Here is a 21,054-nt window from a genome sequence, read left to right as displayed (position 1 = left end):
TCGACTCTACATCTTCCCTTTCCAGCTCAGGTTCAGAGTCTGGCTCGTGCATATACGGTTGAATCCCGTAGGTCGCGGCCAGGTCGGGTTCATTCACAACTTGCGCCATGATATAATTTTGGAATGATATGCTGAAGTTACTGGCGGTGTCAACCCCCCTCCTTCCTGCCACCAATCAACGCGCCCCGCATTTGCATTATTAAAATGACCGTCCACGACAGCCAAAATATCGCATCAGATCTCGCGAGACAATAATGCCTTCAGAAATAAGGGTCACAGGAGCTCTGTGTTTATTTTTTTTCCACTTTTCTTTTTTAGAAGGGCCTGAAAGACTATAATAGAGCGTGGGTATCCAAGGTAATACTAGGTTATGACTCCTTTAAAAAAAAAAAAAATCTGTGTTTTCCATTTTATTTTATTTAATATAGTAATTTAGCCTTTTTTATATGAAAAGGAAATAAATATCACAGTAGACATAGTTTGTGCTGTTGTCTTTTTATTTTTCCACATGATCAAACAAATATTTATTACACGGTATCGATACAAATGTGTAGTAAATATTAATTTGTTGGGAAAATGCAAACCTGAAAACAGCAATAGTTGATTGGATAACATAGTATATTATAGTGCATTGCTATATGAAAGATGTACAAAAAATAAGATTTAAGATCTAAATTCATTGTGTTTCACAAGCAGATATGGATTGAAATGATCTTTATGCTGTTCTTATTTCTTTGCATAAAATGATTAGAAATAATCATAAGAGTAAACTTTAGTTTTAACATAAATGGCCACCATGTTGCAGATTTTATTTACACAATAACTGTAGCTTTTTTTTTTTATAACTAAATTAAAAATAAGTAAATTAAATAAGTAAAAGTAAATACATCAGAAGTCTGTATTCCAATCTGTGCTGTAAGCCCATAATTGTATTTTAGAGCTTTCGGGACGGATTTCGCGGGAAACTTAAATACTTCCGTCATGCATCTGCATTATCATGATTACGGTCAGGCTACATGCTGTGGAAGACGACATATAGTAGCAAATGGAAGTCACGATGTTGATGAACGTCGAATCAAAAATACTTAAAGCAAAAATGGAAAGCAACAGTCCCAGGTAACTTCAGCTCGGCTTTACAGAAATATGTTTAGTTTGCATAGCAACACATTTGGCGTAGGCCCTACATTGTTCACAAACTAGCTCTTATGCTGGTAACAACAACAATACCAGATACAAAGGTATATAAATAGTCTACCAGCCAACACCATTTCATCGTATCTGATATGATCATGAATAGCAATCTTTACAATGTCAGCGTTGCCAAACTTTGCTTCCAACAAGTCAAAACAACAGCGGGATATATGTTTAATATGGGTTGTTGCCAGATCTGGCCAGCAGGGGGCAAAGCTGTCTCGTGAAAGATGATTGTGAAATTTCCAGACACGTTGAACTAAATCTGACTGCAAAAGAAAATGAGTGACAGTTGTTGTTTAAAAGTGCAGTGTCTATATGCAAGTTTTTTTTTTTTTTTTTGCGGTTGTATTTTTAATATGTAATTTGAATCTTTAATTCGGGTATAGTTAAATTGTACAATATCAAAAACCACAAATCGTCAATGTTCTGCACATTGAAAACCACAAAAATTCCAACATCACAGAAGATTCTCAGCAAGATAAAAAGTATAACGTTAAAACCTTTATTTAATTCAGTTAAATTGAACAATCAGCAAAATCATTTTCTGAGTGTATTGGGAATATACTGTAAATTGCCTGCTTTAGACAAGAATTAAAAAAATATTATAAAGACTGTTCATACAACATTTCAAAACTGTCAAGGATATACACAAAAAGCCAAAGGCTTACTTCCATTGTGGTCCTCTGTGTCTACACCTGGAAATACAGATGGAGAGAAATCCTCATCAAGTTGCGCATCTCACAATACATCACTTGTAAATGAATGATTAAAAGGCCCATTTTTTTTACTTCCTTTTTAAAAAACACTTTCAACTTTTATCTGCTTTATACAACAAAGTAAATAATTCCAGGCTATGGAACTAAGTATACAGTATACAACATAATTACTCCCTATTCAACTCTTAAATCTACAAGTGCTACTCCCCCTAGTGGAATGACTGTGCACATCTATTACAAGTACATCATTCTAGGAACACTTAAAAAAATGTAAAGCCAACATCAATTTAAAAAAAGTTACCCTTTTTCAACTTTTTAAAAAGCAATTTTCTTAAAATGATCATCGTTCAGGTGTAACTGAGGGTGTACCCTGATGGCAAGCACTAAAATTGTTTAAGTGTAACACATTTAAGTGTAAATGGAGAAATTAGATATTAATATATTAATTAATATCAAATCACTTTAAGGCCAATGAATTGGGTCACATACATTTTTTTTATTTCAGAATTTTTATTTCAAAACTATTATACTTGAACAAAAATTGTATGCTGACAAAGTTGAACTAATTTGAGTGGAAGACTTCTTTTATATTTGCTTGTGTGTAACTGTGTGGAAATTCCGAGCACTTTTTTTCTTCAGTGAATATCATTAGTACTTGTATGGTTTCTTGAAAGCCACTGCACAGTTCTGGTAACTTACTTTTCCAGAGCTTTTCAAAGTGTACACAGTCTCGCACCAGAGATTGTGCTGATATGTTCTTGTTCTGACAGCAGTGACTTTAAACTTCTCATATGGAGGAATCAGCACCTCTCTCTCATAAGGATACTTTGAATATTTTGTCACATCAGCACTTTCACAAGTGTAGATTTCAAAACAAGATTTACTTCCAAAACCTCGTGCTACGTTACGATCAAGAGAGGAGGATGAAAATGAGCCGAATCGAACCTCTTTGTTCAGAACATACTTATTAAATTCAACATTTGTACCACGATACGTTAACATGCATTTATTGTGTGTTTTTTTCAGAATCTGTATTGCTTCTGTTAACAGAAAGTAAAGTGAATACCATTTATATGTATTGTGTTTGTAATGGTTTTTACCGTAACGGGTTTCAGGATTAAAATAGTTATAAACATTATTATCACTGTACACATAAATGGCGATTAAATGATTCCTTGTCAGGTGACCTTTTGGAAACTTGACAAACATTTCACCTAATTGCCAACTAATTTTATATTTAGATGAGTTGTTGATTTCCTTCTTCAGATATTTTGTCTTCACCAGATGTGCCATTTTCTGTCTACAGCCGGAATAAGAGTCATCCACAGAATCCGGTGCCATATCCAATGGATACATCTTTCCTTCAACAGCAGCGCTGTGATCCTGCAGCAACAGAAATCATAATGATCACATCATCAGTATTCATGTCTGTAATATTCATGCTAGAACACAAGCTTACCTGTCCTAGAGCAGCTAAAATGAGAAGAAGAGCTTCAATGATCAGCAGCATCTTGATTCAGTCAAATCCCTCAGATGATCTAGTAGATCTAGTGAAGGACCAGAAACACAACAGCGTATCACATATTCTAAACATATCACTCCAATGGCAATATGTGCACAATAAAACTGTTCAACAATTTCTTACAAAACACATTTTAAATCCGTGCAACTGCATTTTTTGCTGATTAGCAGTTTTAACTTTTTGGAATATGAACATAAATCTGTGATGTTCACTGATATATTGACCTTGTACTTCAACCCCAAACTTACCTGAAAATACTGTTGTCTCTTTTTGAGATTCTGTGTTTTCTTTTCGTTATTTTACAGGAGTTCAGGAACAGCGACAAGAAGAGAAGATCAGAAAAGTCATTCGCTCAGAGACGACAACGACTCTTCAGAATAACTGACGAGGAAGGTGCCTTTTTTATATCGCTGATAGTGTGTGTGTGTGTGAGAAATAATTGATGTCTTTCGTGTGGTTTCATATTGGACAAACTTTGAGTTCCCTATCGCTATCGTTTCAACCTGATTTCACGAGAATTCATGATAACTTTACGCAATGGTGAATTCACATGAAATCGTTGATGAAAATATTCATGTAGAAATGCAAGATGTGTATTAGTCAACACGTAAAATTGCATACGATAACAATTACACTGTATATATATATATATATATATACATGTTTTTGAAGAGATTAAAAAAGTGTTTTGCTCCATATCTGAAAGACAAAATACATCCAATATATTATTATTTTATATATATATAAAAAAAAAAGTTTGAAATAAAGTTTACATGACAGTGGAAGAAAATTTGTCATGGTATCATTCAATTAGCATTTACGTTCACTATGTAACTTTTGGCCCTCTAGCGGTTAATAAAAACAAAACTGCATGCATTTTGCTGAAGAACATTGTTTTGGTTGTGCTTTGGCTCTGCGTGACTGTGCGGATGAATATGGTTAACTGACTTTTCATAAAACATTCACTTCTAGGCTTAAGAGGAATAACCAGTTTAGATGGCAAGGATCTCAAGCTGAGCTGAAGAAAAAAAGTTACATAGTGTATCCTTTAACTTAGATTCTGAAGTAAACACAAAAATTATGCAAGTTTCGAAGCAGTTCTGAACAAAGGGCTTCATTTAGGCTGATTTCATTCTGCTGTCTTGATCGTACAGAAGCGGAAGGTTTTGGTAACATCTCTCAATCTCTTTTTGGAACCAAAACTTGTTGTCAAAACAAGAAAATATCAGAAATGTGTCTGCTATGGCACTGTGTTCATGTGGGAAAGAAGTGGCCTGAACTGTGCAGGTCAGTTGTATGTTGCAATGTATGTTCCAATCTTCCAGATGACACAATGTACTTCTTTTTTTCCTGTCATCAAGCACTCATCTGTTTTCAAAACATAACAATGTTGAAATTAAAGTCTTTAGTTGCTATACGTGACTTTTGATCAAGCCTGCCACCACTGTTCCTGCTCAACATTTCTCAACTGTTCCTTGGGTGAACATTTCGGCCACCTGAGCAAAAACATCCATTGTAACATTATACAGTTGTAACTAGCAACTTTAAAATACTATTTCTATTTGTTTGAATCTTCTCATTGTCTTTCATATGTCACCATGACAGTGTTTGTCCACTGGGGCAAAGCGAGTAAAGCAGAGCGGGCATTTTCAATTCATTCCTATGGGAGTTGAGCTTCACACTCAGACTGTGAATTGTAGAGTTGACAGCAGATTGGAAAAAGCATATATTTTTCTTGGATATGCAAACTTTCAGGGAAACGTTTCATTTCATCATTCTTCAAACATTAGAGAATGTTACTTTTTCTTTTGAAACAAGTAGTAAAATTCAAAACAACTACAACATCATATTAACGTTCCTGGAAGAACATTTGCTTGTAACGTTAGCTAAAGTTCTGAGAATGTTTCCTGTTAGATGGGTGGGTTTATAATGTTAATTGAAATGACACTGTATCTTTTCAACAAAGCTTGCATCTTTCTTACTTTAATCACGTGTATATATGATGATTATATTGGCAGTGTTTTGCACATGTTTTATCGAATCCCGTTTTTGGAATTTTGGAACCGGTTCTAAAATGTTAGCAGATCTATTCAGATCTGAAGATTGCTGTTTTTGGTTGTTCAATATATTTTATTCCTCCACTGGGTTTCTTGAATATAAGCAAACAAAAATGTATTGTGTGTATTTTCTTTTTGCTTATTAATTTATGTTACTCATTCATTTATTTTACTTATTAATTTTAAGGGATTTATAATAATTATTGAAGCACTTAGTTGTGTAGCTGGAAGTAACTCAGTGGTTCTATAATCAGGGGAGTGAATGAAGACAGTTTAGTTTAATTTGCTATCTTGCTTTTGTGTGTGCATTTTTGTGTTATTGTTTTTTTTTTTTTTTTTTTTTTTTTTATGTGGGTATGGTTGAGTGTGTGTGTATATGGTGTTGGCTCTCATGTTCACCTCTTCTTCACTCTCACGCTTTTTTACCTCACAAGGTTAGTTAGCTCTATTTTCATTGATCAGAAATATATATTTTATGGGTAAAGGTCTCCATGCTATCCATCTTAACATCCGTAGTTTACTCCCTAAAATTGATCAGTTTAGAGCCTGGCTGTCCTATAACAATCCCAATATAATCACTTTATCTGAAACATGGCTTACTAATAGTACTACTGACGCTATTATTCACCTTGAAAATTATGTAATGTATAGGGCAGACAGAGGATCCAGGGGAGGTGGAGTCGCTACATATATTTCATCTAATCTGAGTTCACAGCTTATTATTCCTGAGGTGAAACCTGAGCTTTTTGAAGGCATCTTTGTTAAGGTAACTCTTCATGCAAATAAACATTTGATAATAGGCAATATTTATCGAGTCTGTTAAGAACATTTTAGCTACGGTATCATCATTGGGAGACTCAAGAGAAATTATTCTGTTGGGGGATTTTAATTTAAATTGGAATGATTCTTCTACATTTACAGAACGTAATATGGTTAATGGTGCTAATTTGACTCAAATCATCACTGAGCCCACTAGAGTCGGCTCTAACTCTAAATCTCTCATTGACTGGATTCTTGTTTCTCATCCAAACAGAATAATAACTTCTGGAGTTCTCTCTGACTGCTTTAGCGACCATTCCATTATCCATTGTATCTGGAAAATTGCAACTCCTCATCTTCCTCCTAAATATATCAAGGTACGGGAAACTAAATTATTTAATAATAATCTATTTGTTAATGACCTTCGAAGGATAAATTGGGACAGGCTTTACTTAATCCCTGATGTTGAAGCTGCATGTGATTTTTTTTATACTGAAGTTGGGCTAGTTATTGACAAACATGCTCCGTGGAAATCCATTAAGGTTAAAGGCCATTATCTGCCTTGGGTTAATGGTGATCTTATTAATCTTTTTAAAAAGAGGGATAGGGCCTGGGTTACACATAAACATACACAACTACCTGATGACTGGGAGAAATATAAACGATTACGAAATTTATGTACAACTCAAACAATAAATGCTAAAGCCAATTATTACCGAGATAGCTTGTCAAATGATCTAAGTAACCCAAAGCAATTCTGGATGAGAGTTAACACCCTAGTTGGTAAGTCCAATAATACTTCAAATAATATGATAATTAATAATGAAATAACTAATGATCCAGCCATGATTTCCAATGCCTTTAGTTTGCTTTTTTCTCAAACACCGCTTGTTCAGTCTCCTGTTTTTCACGCGGACCCGTGTCTTAACAGCCAACCCTGCGGTAGCTCTTTAAAATTTAGACAGGTCAGATCAACGGATGTTCAACAGGCTATTGATAAGCTTTCCAATACCAGTGGTCCTGGTCCTGATGGCCTTGAGGGTAAGTTTATTAAACTTGCCTCGCATGTACTAGCACCCCCACTGGCTGTGCTTTTTAACATGTCATTTGATACCTCTGAAGTGCCCCTCGCTTGGAAATGTACTAAAGTTATTTCTTTGCATAAAGGTGGAGACTTACAAATTCTGAACAATTATAGGCCAATATCAATAATTAATAGTGTGGTTAAAGTCTTTGAGAAAATAATTATAAATCAATTATCCGATTATCTATCTGATAATAATTTACTTACTCAATGCCAATCAGGTTTCAGAAAAGATTTCTCCACTACCACTGCTCTCTCAAAACTCTCTAATGATATATTTTCTAGTTTTGATGACAATCTGTGTACTGGTGCCATTTTCCTGGATCTCTCCAAAGCGTTCGATTTAGTTGATCACTATCTTCTATTGGATAAACTGCATGCTATTGGACTCTCGAGATCATCTTTACTTTGGTTTAATGGTTATTTTCATCATCGTCGTCAGGGTGTGTCCTATAGGGGTTGTCAGTCTGATTATACAGGCATAGTGAAGGGCATCCCTCAAGGTTCTTCTCTGGGACCTTTATTATTTTCTATCTTTGTTAATGATATGCCCTTATGCTGTACAGACTGTAATATTCATCTTTATGCCGATGATACAGTCATTTACTGTAGTAAACCGACTATCTCCGGGATAAACCTCTCTCTACAGCATGACTTCAATGCTGTACAGCAGTGGTTATTAGCTAATAAACTTCTTCTTCATAAGAATAAATCAAAGTCCTACTCTTTATTGTTTCATAGAAAAGCCTTGGATATAGGTGAAAACAACCTTAATCTTTGTTATCTCGACTCCTCTCCTTTAGAGTCAACTGAGACCTTTAAATATCTTGGTGTTTGGCTGGAAACTGATTTATCTTTTAAAACTCATGTACAAGCAATGACAAACAAAATCAGCTCTCGTCTTAAAACACTATATCAATCTGTTAATTGTTTAAATTTTTTGGTCAGGAAAAGAATAGTCTTACAGCTCCTCCTGCCTATTTTGGACTATGCGGATATTATTTATCAGAACACTACTGCCTCTTGCTTGCACTCCATTGATGTGGTTTACAACAGTATTTGCCGTTTTGTTCTTCGCTGTCCCTTTAGGACACATCGCTGTGTGTTGTACAGACAGTTGTCCTGGTTGGCCCCTTCTGCCAGGAGACAGTCTCACTGGTTACAGTTTATTTTTAAAAGTTTTTATTTTAATTATCCAGTTTATTTCAAGCAACACCTAGTGCTTTATAATTCGCTTTACAGTCTGCGACACAATGATCAGATCTTTTTTGTTGTTCCTAGAGTTAAAAGACAGGTAGGGAAATATGCATTTTGTTTTAAGGCTCCATATGATTGGAATTATCTTCCCTTTTCTATCCGTTCTTTAACTTCACTTACAGCGTTTTGAAGGGCTATCGGGGAACATCTTCGGAACATTTGTCTTTGTTTCTAGTTTTGCTTGTTAGACCTTGGACTTTATTGGTCATGTGTTTACTATTTTTCATTTTTATGTCCTCATTTTTTTTATATATATATATATTTTTTTTATTATTATTGTAATTATCATTATCAATGTTCTTGTTTGTGTTCCTCTTAGTCTTTGACCTTGTGCAATGCTAGTCATGTGGTTGTTTTTCTGTCATGTCACTTGTGGGGTTCGTGCTGGGTGGGGTGGGGTTGAGCATTGTGAGCTGGTGTGTGTGTGTTGTTGTGTTTTGTCGTGCTGTCTTTGATTGTGATATTTGCTCTGCTGTTTTGGTTCTTTTTTTGCTTTGATGTACTGAAGGACCCCCTTGAAAACGAGATGTTTCATCTCAAGGGGTTAATCCTCACAATAAAGATATGTTAATAATAATAATAATAATTCCACCAAAACCAAATACATTAACATTGTTATATCCATTGCCATGCCAAACACCCAGGGAGTTCACTTCAATTCAATTCACATTTATTTGTATAGCGCTTTTCACAATACATATTGTTTTTTAGACATATTGCATTGCACTCAAAAGATCATTTAGTAGTTAATATTCTATTGATGTTAGAATATTATACTAAAATTGTTCAGTAAATGTGATGGAAAAAGATGTAAATGAAGAAATGAATTAGAGACACATATAAAAATCACTTTGAGGCCATTGGGTCACTTAAAATACATTTATTTCTTTGTTAAAATTATGCAAACAAATTGTGCTTTATCTGACAAAGAATGATTAAAATCAGGAGGATTTTTTTTTATATTGATTTGTGTGGAATTGATGTACATGATTAAATCATGTAAATTCAGAGCAATTCAATTTCAACACAAAACATTGTTTTATTTATGTTTCTTGAATAGAGCACAGTTCTGGTAACTTACTTTTCCAGAGCTTTTCAAAGTGAACACAGTGTCACACCAGAGATTTTTATTATATTGTTTTGTTCTGACAGCAGTGACTTTAAACTTCTCATATGGAGGAATCAGCACCTCTTTAATGTAAGGATACTGAGAGTATTTTGCCACATCAGCACTTTCACAAGTGTAGATTTCAAAACAAGATTTAGTTCCAAAGCCTTGAGTTACTTTACGATCAAGAGAGGAGGATGTAAATGAGCCGAATCGAACCTCTTTGTTCAGAACATACTTATTAAATTCAACTGTATTACCACGGTAAGTGTAATAGCATTTATTGTGTGTTTTCTTCAAAATCTGTACCGCTTCTGTTAACAGAAAGTAAAGTGAATACCATTTATATGTATTGTGTTTGTAATGGTTTTTACCATAACGAGTGTCTTCATTAAATTGACGATATACGTATTTACCAGTGTACACGTGAATAGCAATTAACTGATTCCTTGTCAGGTGATCTTTTGGAAACTTGACAATATTTTCACTATTTTGCCAATAATATTTAAATTTAGCTGAGTTGTTGATTTCCTTCTTCAGATATTTTGTCTTCACCAGATGTGCCATTTTCTGTCTACAGCCGGAATAAGAGTCATCCACAGAATTCGGTGCCATATCCAATGGGAATATCTGTCCTGCAGCAGCGCTGTGATCCTGCAGCAACAGAAATCATAATGATCACATCATCAGTATTCATGTCTGTAATATTCATGCTAGAACACAAGCTTACCTGTCCTAGAGCAGCTAAAATGAGAAGAAGAGCTTCAATGATCAGCAGCATCTTGATTCAGTCAAATCCCTCTGATGATCTAGTAGATCTAGTGAAGGACCAGAAACACAACAGCGTATCACATATTCTAAACATATCACTCCAATGGCAATATGTGCACAATAAAACTGTTCAACAATTTCTTACAAAACACATTTTAAATCCGTGCAACTGCATTTTTTGCTGATTAGCAGTTTTAACTTTTTGGAATATGAACATAAATCTGTGATGTTCACTGATATATTGACCTTGTACTTCAACCCCAAACTTACCTGAAAATACTGTTGTCTCTTTTTGAGATTCTGTGTTTTCTTTTCGTTATTTTACAGGAGTTCAGGAGCAACGACAAGAAGAGAAGATCAGAAAAGTAATTCGCTCAGAGACGACAACGACTCTTCAGAATAACTGACGAGGAAGGTGCCTTTTTTATATCGCTGATAGTGTGTGTGTGTGTGAGAAATAATTGATGTCTTTCGTGTGGTTGCATATTGGACAAACTTTGAGTTCCCTATCGCTATCGTTTCAACCTGATTTCACGAGAATTCATGATAACTTTACGCAATGGTGAATTCACATGAAATTGTTGATGAAAATCTTCATGTAGAAATGCAAGATGTGTATTAGTCAACACGTAAAATTGCATACAATAACAATTAGATACACTGTATATATATATATATATATTATATATACATGTTTTTGAAGAGATTAAAAAAGTGTTTTTCTCCATATCTGAAAGACAAAATACATCCAATATATGATTATTTTATATATATATAAAAAAAAAAGTTTGAAATAAAGTTTACATGACAGTGGAAGAAAATTTGTCATGGTATCATTCAATTAGCATTTACGTTCACTATGTAACTTTTGGCCCTCTAGCGGTTAATAAAAACAAAACTGCATGCATTTTGCTGAAGAACATTGTTTTGGTTGTGCTTTGGCTCTGCGTGACTGTGCGGATGAATATGGTTAACTGACTTTTCATAAAACATTCACTTCTAGGCTTAAGAGGTATAACCAGTTTAGATGGCAAGGATCTCAAGCTGAGCTGAAGAAAAAAAGTTACATAGTGTATCCTTTAACTTAGATTCTGAAGTAAACACAAAAATTATGCAAGTTTCGAAGCAGTTCTGAACAAAGGGCTTCATTTAGGCTGATTTCATTCCATGTCTTGATCGTACAGAAGCGGAAGGTTTTGGTAACATCTCTCAATCTCTTTTTGGAACCAAAACTTGTTGTCAAAACAAGAAAATATCAGAAATGTGTCTGCTATGGCACTGTGTTCATGTGGGAAAGAAGTGGCCTGAACTGTGCAGGTCAGTTGTATGTTGCAATGTATGTTCCAATCTTTCAGATGACACAATGTACTTCTTTTTTTCCTGTCATCAAGCACTCATCTGTTTTCAAAACATAACAATGTTGAAATTAAAGTCTTTAGTTGCTATACGTGACTTTTGATCAAGCCTGCCACCACTGTTCCTGCTCAACATTTCTCAACTGTTCCTTGGGTGAACATTTCGGCCACCTGAGCAAAAACATCCATTGTAACATTATACAGTTGTAACTAGCAACTTTAAAATACTATTTCTATTTGTTTGAATCTTCTCATTGTCTTTCATATGTCACCATGACAGTGTTTGTCCACTGGGGCAAAGCGAGTAAAGCAGAGCGGGCATTTTCAATTCATTCCTATGGGAGTTGAGCTTCACACTCAGACTGTGAATTGTAGAGTTGACAGCAGATTGGAAAAAGCATATATTTTTCTTGGATATGCAAACTTTCAGGGAAACGTTTCATTTCATCATTCTTCAAACATTAGAGAATGTTACTTTTACTTTTGAAACAAGTAGTAAAATTCAAAACAACCACAACATCATATTAACGTTCCTGGAAGAACATTTGCTTGTAACGTTAGCTAAAGTTCTGAGAATGTTTCCTGTTAGATGGGTGGGTTTATAATGTTAATTGAAATGACACTGTATCTTTTCAACAAAGCTTGCATCTTTCTTACTTTAATCACGTGTATATATGATGATTATATTGGCAGTGCACACACATCCAAAAGCAGAGGCGTTGTACACTCTGGCGGCGCCAGGGGGGGTCTTGGGGGGTCTCAAGACCCTCCCAAAAAACGTTTTAACCCCTCCACCCCCGTCCTGATTAAAAAATATATATATCCGGGATAAAGATTTTAAACAATTTCACTTCAAACTACGCAGAACAATAATAGTTGTAACTCACAAAGTGTTCATGGAGAAACAAACAGAACTTGAGCCCACTAAAAGAGCGGTGGAATTAAAACGTCTGTCAGATACTAGATATGCATGTCAGTACAGTACTATAGTCTTTGGGCAATAAAGCAAACACTCAAAAAAATAAATTGTTGAATGAACATGATTTAATCGTATCACCCATTATGCATCTAAGCAAGATTTGAATATTTAATTTGAACACAATATTGGTTTGTAAATTGAACATGATTGTAATATGTCAATGCAACTTCTTTGCAACTAATTGAATCAACATGTTTGTATTGTGTTAGACTAATCAAATGTATTCTCATTCACTCAAAGCACAGGAAAGCAGAATCACCAAAGGAGAAAATCAAATTTTTAAGTCACCATTATGTAGACCAGTGTGTGTTTTAGTTGGGCTCTTCACCCTTATATTATTAACTTTAAGTTTTGTTTGGCTGCTGTACATAAGTTATAACAGCCAGATGAACAATTAGGAATGGTGATCTGATGGTATTGGTTGTGTATTAACAAAACCATTATTTCACAATCATTTAACTTGAATCACTGAACTCATATAGAGTCTAATTTATGATTGAGGTTTGTTTTATTAATTTTAGCTGCATAATATGTTTAGCCTTATCAATGAAATGAAACAATCAAATCAATAAAAAAAATATATATGTACACATTTCTTTTTTAGGCACACACAGACATCAAGATTTAGCATATGAATCTCAGCAATGGTGACAAACAGATCACCTGTGATCATAAGCTCATTATTTATTCATGCAGCAATGCATGATGGGAGCTATGAATGAGTTTTGATTGGTGCAACACAGAATGCACTGCAACATGCTTTATAAATGTCACCATTGTTGAGATTCATACACTGATTCTTGATGTCTGTGTGTGCCCAAAAAAGAAATGTGTATATATATTTTTTTATTTGTATTGATTTGATCGTTTTAATTTCATTGAAAAGGCTAAACTTATTATGCAGCTAAAATTAATAAATTAAACCTAACTCATAAATTGGACTCTATATGAGTTCAGTGAATCAGGTTAAATGATTGTGAAATAATGGTTATGTTAATACACAACCAACACCATCAGGTCACCGTTCCTATTTGTTCATCTGGCTGTTATAACTTATGTACAGCAGTCAAACAAAACTTAAAGTTAATAATTTAAGGGTGAAGAGCCCAACTAAAACACACACTGATCTCCATAATGGTAACTTAAAAATTTGATTTTCTCCTTTGGTGATTCTGCTTTCCTGTGCTTTGAGTGAATGAGAATACATTTGATTAGTCTATCACAATACAAACATGTTGATTCAATTAGTTGCAAAGAAGTTGCATTGACATATTACAATCATGTTCAATTTACAAACCAATATTGTGTTCAAATAAAATATTCAAATCTTGCTTAGATGCATAATGGGTGATACGATTAAATCATGTTCATTCAACAATTTTTTTTTTTTGAGTGAACCCTCCCTTGCATCTTAGCCACACTTGAGGAAGTCCGCAATCAAACAAATAGCCATAGAGCTATTGAGGCTAGATCACTAAATGGCTTGATTGATGCACAGTTCGTTTTGCAAATCTACATGCTGGAGAACATATTTGGGCAAAAACTTTATCTGACCAACTACAGGCCACAGATTTAGATTTGGCATCCGCCATTGATCTGGTCTTTGCTTTGGTTGACACACTCCAAAGAAGAACGTAATGGCGAAACTTGGACCCATCTGTGGCAGGGCGCAAGTGACATGTGTGGCGTGAGAGAGTGGGCATTGACATGCAGCGCCAACAGGCACAAATAAAAATAATACACCCCTCTCATCTGCAGCAGTTTCATGTCAGCAATAGCCACACAAGGAAAAAGATACTGCAAACACCAAGACTACAAAATCCACAGTTTTTTCCCATTACTTCTCTGCTGACAGTTGCCACGTTATGAAAGGAGTTGCAGCTATTAATCCCAAACACAAGACCTTCCTGCACCAAGATGCCCTTCAACCCACTATGGGATTTTAGAAGACAACGTTTCAGCAGAACTACATCAACTGAAACGCCTCATTGACAGAAAAAAACAAAATGGGGTCTCTCTCAACAGCACCCATGACTTGCTGATTCTATTGAGGCCATAAAATGAGGCTTTTATTGATTTGTACAAACTTGTGTGCATCTCCATGACACTGCCTGTATCCACACAACAGCTGCTTGTGAGAGGAGCTTTTCCTGCTTACAGCGTTTAAAAACCTACCTCAGAAACAAAAGTGGCGATGTCCGAAGCAGCAATCTTGCTGTGCTGGCAATCAGCTCAAGAAGAACAAAAGAGATGGATGTAGATGTTGTTATTGATCGCTTTGCAGCCAATCATAACAACAGGCGAATTGTTCTATTTTAAGTGGCGAGTACACTCCTTACATTATATTTTAACAGGTTTAAATTGTACTGTATTTAATGTGCTATAAACACTACACAGCAAAAACTCCAGTGTTAAATTAACACTCCTGGGTGTTTATATGAGTCCACACTCAAGAGTGTAAAGTGTTAAAATATGAGTGTTAAATGAACACTCAAGAGTGTTAAAGTTAATGAGATAATTAAGTTAATAATTGAGTGATGATTGAACATTAGTGATGAACACCTGATGTTAACAAGCAGAATCACTGAAGGAGAAAATCTCAAATTGTAAGTCACCATTATGGAGATCAGTGTTTGCTTTAGTTGGGCTCTTGACCCTTATATTATTTATTTAGAATTTTGTGTGCCTGCTGTTATTTATTTATAACAGACAGATGAATAAAGAAAAAAAGTGATCTGTTGGTTATGTTGTGACAATCATAATTTAAGCTTTGATTGATTGATTGATTGATTATTCTTTATTTGATAGGGACAAAGCATGTTGATGTACATTTGTACAAAATACAAAATGTAAACAAGCCGGATTATAGCAGTATTGCTAATTTACGTCCGTAGTCCCTAGGCAGGTATACACAATAACAAATACTACTCAATATACACAAAACTCTACTAAAACACAATACCTAAAATACATCACAAAAAAAAAATTACTATGAAAAATGTTTACACACTTGATTTTTCAAAAGCCACTTCTTAAGATGTTCTTTAAAAGTGTGATAAGTAGAACATTGTCTTATGGACTGTGGCAAACTATTTAAATATTTACTTCCTATCACCGATAAAACTTTCTGGCCAAAAGATGTTCGCCTATTTGGTACTTCCCAATCCCCTCTACTGACAGATCTGGTTCCAATACCACAATCTGCCCTCTGTTTGATCACTGCTTGATCACTGAACCCTTATTTCTGACTTAGATATAAGTTGTTAATTACAGCATAACTGTGATTCTACATAAATATCCAGAATTTTTGATAAATAAATATGTAATAATTATTTTTTAAGTTTTTTTGAAAAAAAAAATCTTTATTTTAGGCACACACAGATATCAAGATTCAGTCTATGCATCTCAACAATGGTGATGAGCAAAATATTCAATTAGGAAAATGAAATTACTTCATATAATTTGTTCATTCCGCAATGCTTGATGGGAGCCATTAATGAGTTGATTGGTGGCAGCCGCTGCAACATGCTTTATTATTGTCACCATTGTTGAGATTCACAGGCTGATTATTGATGTCTGTGTTTCTAAATAAAGTATTTAAAAGTCTCTTGATCAGAACAGTGTTTATTAAATATTTTGGATTATAATAAAAATACTGAAAATCATACGGTTTAGTATCAGAGAGCAGCTTTATAAACAAGTTAAACCAAACTATGTAAATAAGTTTTGTTTATTTCAGATCACAATATGATTGTCAAAACATGACCAACACCATCAGATCACATTTTCTCTTTGTTCATCTGACTGTTAATAATCAGTAACAGCAGACAAGCAAAATCTAAAGTTAATAATATAAGGGTGAAGAGCCCAACTAAAGCAAACACTGATCTCCATAACGGTGACTTACAATTTGTGATTTTCTCCTTCAGTGATTCTGCTTGTTAACATCAGGTGTTCATCACTAATGCTCAATCATCACTCAATTATTAACTTAATTATCTCATTAACTTTAACACTCTTGAGTGTTCATTTAACACTCATATTTTAACACTTTACACTCTTGAGTGTGGACTCATATAAACACCCAGGAGTGTTAATTTAACACTGGAGTTTTTGCTGTGTACTGTTGCAGGAAATCACACCTGTGGAGAATGGAGAGAAGACAGGAGGAGACTGGACAAAAGATGAGCAGAGAAGATGGCAGGAAGAGACTTGAGAGTTAAGAGGAGAGAAGAGGACAGGAGGAGACTGGACAAAAGTGCTGTCATTATTGGTGAGTGAAGTGAGTGAGGTGAACCTCTTGCTATTGTATTGATGTATTTAGCATAAATAACCTATTCATGTGTAGTATAAACTCATATGTTGCAGTAAATTACACCTTCGTAGCTTATTGAAAGCGACTCAGCTACAAGTCCACCGCTTGTATCTTAAAGAGCTCATTATGGACTTAAACAGGTTTTTATACAAAAACAGCTCACTGTAAAAATTAAAACCATAGATTTTTTTTTTTTTTTTAATTTATGATTATAGATTTAATTAATAAAAATGAGGTAACATTTTACAAGCAATATTATTAATTAAATTTAACAAATTAGAATTGAGTAATAATTAATCGAATTAATTAATTAAATGTTAACCATTTAAAATGAGTAAAAATTACAAAATATGTTATTGCCAACATTGAAGACACCTGATGTTAACAAGCAGAATCACTGAAGGAGAAAACCATAATTAAAGTCACCATTATGGAGATCAGTCTGTGTTTTAGTTGGGCTCTTGACCCTTAAATTATTAACTTTAAGTTTTGTTTGGCTGCTGTACATGAGTTATAACAGCAGATGAGCAAATAGAAAAGGTGATCTGATGGTGTTGTTTGTGTTTTAACATCATCATTATTTTGCAACCATTTACCCTGAATCACTGAACTCATATGGAGTCCAATTCATGAGTTAAGTTACCTTTATTAACTATAACAGTACTGGCCTTATACACCATAATATTATTAACTTTTACAATGTAATCCAAATAAATTATAAACAGTGTCTTTTATACTATAAAGAGACACACACATCAATAATCAGCCTGTGAATCTCAACAATGGTGACATTTATAAAGCATGTTGCAGTGCATTCTGGGTTGCACCAATCAAAACTCATTCATGGCTCCCATCATGCATTGCTGCATGAATAAATAATGAGCTTATGATCAGAGGTGATCTGTTTGTCACCATTGCTGAGATTCATACGCTAAATATTGATGTCTGTGTGTGCCTAAAAAAAACTGTCCCTAAAAAAAAATTGTTATATATATTTTTATTTTTATTGATTGTTTACTGTAAAATCCAATAGCTCTCCTGACTCACATATACCTAGTAAACTTTACTCAGTAGTATAAAATACATACTTCTTACTAGATTTTGTTGAGTTACGGTCAATTGCAGGGTGAAAATAACAAGTTACTCAATCATTTGAGTGACGCTTACTTGAAATAAGCAAGTAACAACAAAGGATGCAATGACGTTACTAAACCAGTGAGAGGCAGCAGTGAATTAAAGCATGCCTAATGTGCAGAAAAAAACAAAGAAGAAGAAGCGGCACATGTGAGAGCATGTGCAATAGATTCTGTGCGTATTTCATTTTCGGCGCCAATGTTGCAGATGTGGAAAGACTTCGACAGACTGTCTACAATTTTATCTGGAGCTTCGCTACGGTTTTGGAATAATAATAAGGTGAGTAATCAAGCATGTGACTTTTGTGTGAATGTTTTTTTTTATTGTATGTCGCTAATTTTTACTGATTTCCTTAATGTCTACCAAAGAATTGAGATAATAGAGCTTGAAGAACATGGTTTGGCTTAAGAATATTTATATATTTTTTTGTGCATAAAACGTAACAGTTCCTGGAATGCCTGAAAAGCGATTTATTTGTCCCAAATGTAAGAATTATGGTTTTCTATTTTACCATTTTCACTGATGCATTCTCCTCTGTTGGCATTGGTTTATAAATTATTAAGGTTCCAAATCTTTTGAAATGGTGCACATCTAACGTTACAGTTAAAGGTAACATGCAGCTTATGCACAGATGAAGTATGTGATACTTTTTGACAGTATTTGTGATTTCACAACAGCATTAAACTATTGTTTTTTAAATTGAGTAAATTCAGATTGTAATGCAAGCGAATTATTTTAATTTTTTACTCGAACTCAACTGCTTTATCACTGCATCAAAGATGGACCAGACCTTCTCAATGCGAAGACGTGAAATTGTGGATGCAGATGGAGCAGTGGCCAACTCTTTTAACAGAGAGACAAGTAAGTACTTATTCATACCCATACCCTTTTGCTTTAGAATTGGCCTGACCATGCATTGAAAGTTTTCCACACTGTTCCATGCCTCTTTTTTTTTTTTTTTGCCTGTGTTGTAGGTGTTTGCAGAGTTTAACAGGATAGTCCCCACACATCTGCAGACTGCAGAGTAACTTTTATGGTGCCGTGGATCGCTACACACCACGCTTTGTCACAATCTTCAAGTCTTCAAGAAGCATTGGAGAGAAATTAGATGAGCTTATGCAGCAAATTAATACAGCCCACATAGCAACATTGTGTCGGCCCAGATCCGGCCCACATCTGGCACTTGTGGAATGCGGATCTGGCCCACATGCAGCGTGGAATGACGGCCCTTGGGTGGCCCACTCCTGTTTGCCAGATCTGGGCCACAAGCAGGCCATAGCAATGCCACATGTCAGCCAAGAGCAAAGAAATAAACCAGAACTGGAGCTTATCTGAGCCACAAAACCTGTGTATATTAAATATGAAGTCATTTCAGCCTTAATAAAGCCTGTTAAAAAGTAGAATCACTGAAGGAAAGAAGAGAACAGAAAAAGAAACAAGCAGAAACACAAGAACTAAAACTGACTTCAGTCACAGCCTTAGATGAAATCCACTGAAGATAAAAGACATTAAATCTGTGAAGATCTCTGCAGAGGAGGAATAAACAACTCCACAAACAGCATTACCAGCTTCAATTATTACTAACCAGACTGACTTTATTTCTGTCAGACGTCTACAAAAGTTTTTATTGTGAATTAACAGAGGTTTAACTCTGTTTCATTTAAAGTCACCATAACAGTGATTAGTGTTTCCATTAGTTGGGCTCTTAACTCTTATATTGTCTTTATGGCTGCTATGACAGTGTGTCAAACACATTTTCAGCAGCAAAGAAAGCTAATGTGAATCAGGTCAGGTGATGAAGGTGAATCTGTTGATGGTTTTATAATCATCATGAAACAGACTGATTCACTGATGTCTTTTGAATATAACAGCTGTGTTGTTCCATTAGTGTTTGCACATTACAAACCCTGTGTTACTGCAGCATGAGGTCTGGCAATATTACAACAATCAGTTAGAAGATTTTAACAAACACGATCACAAAAAGCTAGCCTGCAATGACACACACAGACATCAACAATCAGTGTATGAATCTCATAAATGGTGACAATCAACAATATGTAGATAAACAGATCATTTCAGAACAGCACTGAAAATCTACTAAGTGACAACAAAAACAACAGCAACAAAATAAAAGCAAATATTTAGAATTAAACAAAATAATAGGACAATTCAGCTGCATAATTTATTCATGTTGCAATGCATGCTGGGAGTTTTGTTCAATGCTGGTACCCAGCATGCATTGCAGCAAGGTACTTTTGATTGTCACCATTGTTGAGATTCATACGCTGATTATTGATGTCTGTGTGAGTTATGATTGATCAGATTTTTGTCCTCGTGTTTGTTAAAATCTTCTAACTGATTGTTGTAATATTGCCAGATCTCATGCTGCAGAAACACAGGGTTTGAGATAAGAATATATTAATGGTACAACACAATTGTTAGAGTCAAATGACATTAGTGAATCAGTCTATTTCATGATTTGTATATAACCATCAACAGATCACCATCATCATCTGATCTCGTTTCACTTTAGCTATCTTTGCTGCTGCAAATGTGTTTGAAAAACACACTGTCACAACAGCCAAAATGGACAAGAAATGTTTTAAGAGTTAAGACCCCAACTAATGGAAACACTAATCACTGTTACGGTAACTTCAAATTAAACAGAGGTAAACCTCTGTTAACTCTCAATAAAACTTTTGTAGACGTCTGACAGAAATAAAGTCAGTCTGGTTAGTAATAAGTGAAGCTGGCAATGCTGTTTGTGGAGTTGTTTATTCCTCCTCCGCTGAGATCTTCACAG

The 21,054-nt window shown here is 34.7% G+C and overlaps 2 protein-coding genes and 1 long non-coding RNA gene across 5 annotated transcripts in view; 1 reads left to right on the top strand and 2 right to left on the bottom strand.

Annotated features, from left to right (window-relative positions):
• Positions 1-2,386: 2,386 nt before the first annotated feature.
• LOC306987536 (NAD(P)(+)--arginine ADP-ribosyltransferase 2-like) overlaps positions 2,387-21,054 on the bottom strand; it is a 36,424-nt gene continuing 17,756 nt past the window's right edge. Inside the window, exons 1-3 of one of the 3 annotated variants that reach the window (XM_079591894.1) lie at positions 3,681-3,796; positions 3,370-3,457; positions 2,387-3,293 (exon numbers count right to left, since the gene is read on the bottom strand). In XM_079591894.1, coding sequence (XP_079448020.1) covers positions 2,559-3,293; positions 3,370-3,420 — 786 coding nt within the window. In that variant the 5' untranslated portion in view covers positions 3,421-3,457; positions 3,681-3,796 and the 3' untranslated portion in view covers positions 2,387-2,558. Of the gene's footprint in view, positions 3,294-3,369; positions 3,458-3,680; positions 3,797-21,054 lie in introns of those variants that run through there. The other 2 variants (XM_079591896.1, XM_079591895.1) reach the window with 2 other exon arrangements.
• On the bottom strand, positions 9,371-10,899 carry LOC306987682 (NAD(P)(+)--arginine ADP-ribosyltransferase 2-like). Its single transcript, XM_079592173.1, has 3 exons — positions 10,739-10,899; positions 10,428-10,515; positions 9,371-10,351 (listed from the first exon to the last, which is right to left on the bottom strand). Exons 2-3 carry the CDS (start codon positions 10,476-10,478, stop codon positions 9,629-9,631), a joined length of 774 nt encoding a protein of 257 aa, XP_079448299.1. The 5' UTR covers positions 10,479-10,515; positions 10,739-10,899; the 3' UTR covers positions 9,371-9,628.
• Positions 18,414-19,380, top strand: LOC306987832. Its single transcript, XR_013795263.1, has 3 exons — positions 18,414-18,530; positions 19,031-19,112; positions 19,226-19,380. It is a non-coding gene; the product is annotated as an uncharacterized lncRNA (long non-coding RNA).

This window comes from Phoxinus phoxinus (genome assembly GCF_949152265.1).
Source record: "Phoxinus phoxinus genome assembly, chromosome: 1".
Taxonomy (NCBI): domain Eukaryota; kingdom Metazoa; phylum Chordata; class Actinopteri; order Cypriniformes; family Leuciscidae; genus Phoxinus; species Phoxinus phoxinus.
The sequence above is the reverse complement of the archived record's forward strand: the minus strand, read 5'-3'. Positions and strand labels throughout refer to the sequence as shown.